Consider the following 6,278-nt stretch of genomic DNA (forward strand, 5'->3'; position numbering starts at 1 on the left):
TCAAAACACCCCAATTTTTATAAGCACTGCTAAGCCCAAAAATCTCAAAAACCTTGAGTCAGGACCATTGGCAGCATCTGATTCAAGAGTGACTCAGGCACGGCAGCACGGAGGCAGGAGGAAGGCAAGTGAGCCACAGGCAACATCCCTGCATTGTAAGCTCAAGATAAAACCCTACAATGCATTCCTCAGTTGAAGTTAGGCTCTGCCCTGGCTGCTCCCCTACTCAACCCAAGTAACATAAGCATCCTCCTTACCATGAGCCTACACGTCTGTAACTTGATTTTCATGTCCTTAATTAAAATCAGAATGTGCCATCCAGAAGCTGAGCTGTCCCAGTAACTGAGCCACATCCAAACCTCAAACGAGGGAGCTCCTGTCCCACTGGGATCCGGGAGCTGCAGCCTCCTACAGAGCACAGCCCTAGTGCAGCAGCAATGGGTCTGCTTGTTCATGGCCTTGGAGCCTGAAGCAAAGCCCTTTCCCCTACAAAATCACCATTGGGACTGCAGAGGACCCCATAAAACCTCTTCTTGCCCATAGGGTGCAGGGACCCCACGTGTGCATCTAGCCTTGAAGCAAAGAAGCTTACTTTATGCTGGTGGCCATGCCCACCCATTTGGCCAGGTCACCCCATGCCACCTCTAGCACCAGATCTGCTGGTGCTGTTTCTAATCTAAGCCCATGGGCTAGAATCCCCCCATGCAATGCAGCTGCACCTTCCCCAGCTGTGCTGAGAGCATCCCAGCTGTGAGCTGCAGCCAGCAAACCTCACCAGCACCCCAACGGGATGCAAGACACCTGCACCCTTCAGTGCTCCAAGTGCTGCTTTCCCAGAGACCCTCATGCACAAAGCACCCTGCAGGAAGGAACAGACAGAGGGGTTTTGTTCTCCATGCAGGAGCAGCCCAAGCAGGGCTGTGCTGACTGCATGCACCCAGCCAAGAAATCCCTGCAGCGTGAGGCCACCCCAACCCCGAGCACATGGAGAGCACAGGGTGCTGTGTGGATAAGGCAGGGCACGATGCTAAGCCCATCTCCACAAACAGGAGGATTAGCAATTTGCTTCCCTTAAAAAGAAAATCCGGGATTTTAACAGGATTGGAAAGAAAAATAAACACTGCGAAACTGGGAAGGGGAAAAGAAGAACAAACCAAGCAAGGGGCTGAAGGGCTTCTAAAATCAAAATGAGAACAACACACTGAAGTCAGGATTTCAGTCTTGGTAGCGTTGAGAGGACTCACGCACCAATTCCTTATCAGGAATAATGCTATCAGCATTAAAGGAATTCCTTCTGATGCCTGTGAGAAGAGGCCCGCTTGTTTCATAAAACATTAATTCCCTATTCGGGGCTGAGGAAGCAGCACTGAAGGCATTAAAGCCAAGAAAACCAGCAGCTGACCCCATGGATCCCATTGCCTCCACCAACCCTTCAGCTCCATGTGAGCTGGGAAACCCTCCAGCAGGTGCCATTGGGCATGGCTGAGCCCAGGGAGCAGCCCCACACCTCCAGGCCCCCAAAACAGCCCCAGCACATCACAGCCCCCAGGAAGGCCAACAGCTAATGAACCACAATGAGCCCTACAAACTGACTCTTTAGAAAGGCATTAAAGGGCCACGTGCCCCCACTCCACACGCAATAAGGGGCAGAGAGCAAGAGATCAGTGTCTGCTGCCACCAACACACGGGCACAGCACGAGCATCCCAGTGCCACCTCCGTGCCCATCCCCACAGAGCGATGCTGGGGGAGGAACCGGCCCGAGGAAGGCAGAGCAGCGGGCAGGTTGGGCCGGCAGCCTGCTGGGCTCCTGCTGGTCCCACCTCAGACGTGGCAGCACGGCGGGGTTTTGCTCCCAGGGACCGCAAGCCCTCCTCCCGCTGTCAGCAGCTCCCCATCTCCACCCGTTCTATCTCCTGGAGAAAATAAAGACCCGAACCGAGATACAAAAAAAGAAAAGCACCGAGGGCCGCACTCGGGAGCAGCCGCAGCCGTAACGCCAGGAGCGCCGGTCGGTGCCGTCGTTCAGCCGCGGGGCTCCGCAGCAGCGCAGAACGGGCGCTCCGCCACGGCCGGCTCTCAGCAACCCGGGCAAGGAGCAAAAATTACCACCGTTACAGAAATAAAGCAAGCAAAGGAAGGAAGCAGCGCTCCGGCCCCGCTCCCCGCCCGCCGGGCACAAAGGGACCCCGGCACCTCGCTCACCTGCGGGGCCCGCGGCCGCCGCCTCCTCCTCCTCCTCCTCCTCCTCCGCTTCCTCCCGGGGCGGCTCCGGGGACGGCGGCGGTGCGGGGCCGGGCCGGGCCGTGGGGCCGCGGGGCCGCGCGGTGGGCGCCGGGCTGCTGTCGGCGGGGCCGCCGCTGCCGCTGCCGGGCTCGGGGGGCGGCGCGGAGCCGGGGGGGGGCAGCCCGGCGGCGGCGGCCAGCAGGGCGGCGAGACAGAACAGGGCGAGCCCGGGCGCGGTCCGAGCCCGGCGCCTCATGGTGCGGCGCGGCGCTCCGCCATTCACTCCTCCGTCCCGTCGCTCCCTCGTTCGGCGGCTCGCTCGCCGGGCGGCGGCGGCGCCTCCCGCCCGCCTCAGCCGGCCATGCCGCGCCGCTGCCCAGCGCCCGCAGGCGGCACCCGGCGCGCCCCGGCCCCGCTGACAGCGCCGCGCCCGCCCCGCCCCGCCCCTCTCGGCCGCAGCCAATCACCGCGGCGCCCGCCGCACGTGACGCTAACTTTGGGACGCGCCCCGCGCCGGTCAGCCAATCCGAGGGCGGAAAGGCGGGAGGGGGCGGGAAGAGGGGCGGGGCCGAGAGGCGAGGCCTCGGCGGTGCGGCATTGTGCGGAGCGCCCCGCCCCCAGCAGCACCGCCCGCCCCGCGCTGCCGGCTGGGCTTCATTATGCTGCGTTACACCTCTGCTGTGTGCTTTGTATTTTTCTTTTTTTAATATATTTTATGTTTTTATGCTTTATCTACTTACAGGTATCTCTTTTTTTTTTTTAAATGAATAAATACAGAATTATATCTTTAGGCGTTTTTAATTTTTTTTTTATATTTGGCGTTTTTATATTTTCTTTTCTCATCATCGATCTGGTTTCTATATTTCACTCTTCCGCATTTCACATTATAGCATTTTACATTATCGTACGTTTCCAACGTTATTTATTTTTATCTACACATACAGATGTCTCTTATTGTTCATATTTTTACCTCTTTCATTCAAACGAACCCTCCTCCATCCCACCCCACCCAGCAGTGATGCAGGCTGTCCCCGCGGCCCCCTCCCACCGTTCCATGTTCCCACCCTGCACACGGCTCCCTGTGCTCCTCACCCACACAGGGACGGCTGTGGGATGACAAAGCCGTGGATCCCTGCGCTCCCACCAGCCCTGTGCACCAGGAGTGACTTTGCCCCAATATGGAAGTGCGGTGATACAGATGTTAATTATTAACGTGGGGCACTGTGAGCCCTGTGCTGTGCGGATCCACTGGAGCTGTGCAATAGGACTGTGGTCATCAGCACTACTGCACATGGCTGCTAATGGTGCTGTGACGGCTTGCAGGGCTGGACAGGACCAAAGAGCAGCTACTGCTCTGCATCCCTCAGCATCCTTTGCATCGTAGAGTCACGGAACGGTGTTGGTCAGAAGGTACAGAGATCACCCACTTCCAGCCCTCCAGCTGCAGGCATCTCCATGCATGGGGCACCTCATGTGGTGCAAACAGAAACATAGAATGACCTGGGTTGAAAAGGACTACAATCATCATCCAGTTCCAACCCCCTGCTATGTGCAGGATCTCCAACCAGCAGACCAGGCTGCCCAGAGCCGCATCCAGCCCGGCCTTGAATGCTTGCAGGGATGGGGCATCCATAACCTCCTTGGGCAACCTGTTCCAGTGTGTCACCACCCTCTGTGCGTCACCCTTTGTGACAAACAGGTGTTGGCCTCGCATCTCTTTCATACAGGAGGTGACAAACACCCCCCTGGGATCAGGCAGCCCCACCTTCACTGCTGATCCAGGCTGTGAGTCTTTCCCTAACACCGCATTTCAGGTTTGTCTGCAAGGGCAACACGGCTGCTGGGGTGAATTGCTGCTCAGTAATTCCCCGTTCTTCCCCCGTATCCACTCCCTTTTCAGAAATGAATGGGGCTTTTTTCAGGCCTGATAATATAATTATTATCCCCCAGCAGCTATGCCGTGCCGTTTCCCTCGGGACAAAACCGATGGCTTTGTGTGCCCGAGGTCTGAGAGCATCCTCTGAGCTCAGCACCGCAGCTCTGCAGCTCCCACCTCCCAGCACAGCGCTGCTCATCTGCGCTCCAAAACGCTTCTCCTGTATAGGAGAAGCCCTTATATGCTATCAGGGGCTGCAAGAAGGAAACGCCTCAGCGCTGTTCGTGGCTCAGAGCCCCGGCGCTGCTCCCACCGCCCGCTGAGATCCACCAGCGCTGCGCTGCCCGACGCGCTCCCCAGGGCCGGCCGGGCCGGGCGGCAGAGCTCGCCGCTCCCCCTGGTGCTTTCAATGAGGGTTGCAAGCGCTGCACGCAGCCCCGAGTTCGAAGCAGACCGCAATGGAGCTTCCCGACACACAGCGGTGCTCCGGTGAGGCGTTCAGGTGGCGCACAACCTCCTTTTTGCGTTCGGTCTGCAAACAGAAAGTGAGAACGGTGCGTCCTCGGGACCGAGCTCAGGTTGGGAGGGTGTCAGCATCCCCCCGGGGTTGTTCTTATTCCATCGCATCAGCAAGATTTCCTTCCCTGCTGGAAAGTTTCCAGGAGCTATTTAACAACCGATGTTCTCTGACCTATTTGCAAGCCTCAAGCCTCTCCCCACCACCCACAGCTGGAAAGCTTTGATAATTCAATGAGATGTTAATTCTGATACCCACAAGAACTCAAGATACAAAACCTCTCTTTTAAAATTATCATTAATTGCAATGCAGGAGTAACGAGACTTCACCGCTGACTCCATTTCCAAAGCAGCATTGTGCTGCACTGCTTCCATTGGGCCCAAGTGCTGCCTGGGCAGGCAGCTCCCCAGCATACACACAGCCACTGCAGGGAGAAGCAGGACCTGTCCTGCCCTCCATCCTGCCAGCAGCATTGCCCTTCCTGGGTGAAATGTTTCATTATTCCACCTGCAAACTGACCATCTTTTAAATCATCCAACAATCTGAAGAGGGGACATGAGGTTCCCGAGAACCTTTGGAAGGAGGGCATCACAGCACAGCGTTAATAAGCAGCTGCTCGGATGCTGATCCTAACCAGGAATTGGCTGAAAACATAAGCAAAAGCTTTATCATCACTGCTGCAGCCAGCACGGTGCTGTATGTAACAGCATGGGTGTTGGGAAGAAAATCATTCCAAAAAATACCTCTGTTCTCATGACCAAGCCTAATGTTAGCAACAAGACAACAACACAGCACGTGTTCCCTGCGTGCTTCAGAAATCAAACATCATCGTTGTTCTATCCCACAGCTGGCACCTCTCTTGCCACTTCCCAGCTAACTGCATCCCCCCCGGCCAAGCACCAGCCTGGGCACCAGCAGAGCCAGCACAGCTCTGTGTTCATGTGAAATAAAGGCAGTGAGCAGGCAGGAGGTGCTGGTGACAGTGGGTGGGATATGGTAGCAGTCCTTGTGGATCCCAGTTGTGCATGCATTTAAACAGTGCCTTGACTTTGGGTACATCAAGGTCACGCGCATGGGAAGCTAAGCTCCTTTTCACATCAAAAATGGTCTTACACGTGGAAAAAGACTGAATAAATTTGAATGCCACAAACATTTCTCGCTGCTCGCTGGGAGGTTGGGTTGGAACAGCTCTGTACTGCTGACTCAGATTGCTCAGAATCTAGAATTTCTGTTCCACGGGCAACTCATGGCACTTCGTTTTGTGCTTTCACCTCCAAATCCACCCAAAATCTCCCAGAGAAGGAAAACTTTCAGAGCTCTGGATGGAGGTGACCACGCTTGCCGTGGTGCAGCCCCATATAGTGGGAAGCACTGTGAGTTCCCATGCCTACACCACATCTCACATCCAAATATCCCCCCTCAGCTCCAGCTCTTCCCATCACTGCCCAGGGATGTGCACTCCTGATGTGCAGAAGCACCTCCCCATGCTGCTCTGTGTGCCCTGATTCACACTGCGGGGCACAGAGAGGAGCAGCCCTGGCACTGGTTGGGAAGCACGGAGCATCACTGACAGCAGGGTGGGAGAGTTTCCCTACTGCACATCCACAGAAGGGAGCAGCAAATCCTCCCCTTGTTTGATGGCGGATCGTGCAGGCAAGTCC

At 56.4% G+C, this 6,278-nt stretch overlaps 1 protein-coding gene across 1 annotated transcript in view; it reads right to left on the reverse strand.

The window, feature by feature from the left end:
• MEGF9 (multiple EGF like domains 9) overlaps positions 1-2,480 on the reverse strand; it is a 36,111-nt gene extending 33,631 nt beyond the window's left edge. Inside the window, exon 1 of the mRNA XM_090121674.1 lies at positions 2,204-2,480. Within this exon, the coding sequence (XP_089977800.1) occupies positions 2,204-2,480 (277 nt within the window). The remainder of the gene's footprint in view (positions 1-2,203) is intronic.
• Between the last annotated feature and the right edge of the window lie 3,798 nt (positions 2,481-6,278).

The sequence above is a fragment of the Phasianus colchicus genome, chromosome 19 (genome assembly GCF_987193195.1).
Source record: "Phasianus colchicus chromosome 19, bPhaCol1.hap1.1, whole genome shotgun sequence".
NCBI classification, from domain to species: Eukaryota; Metazoa; Chordata; class Aves; order Galliformes; family Phasianidae; genus Phasianus; species Phasianus colchicus.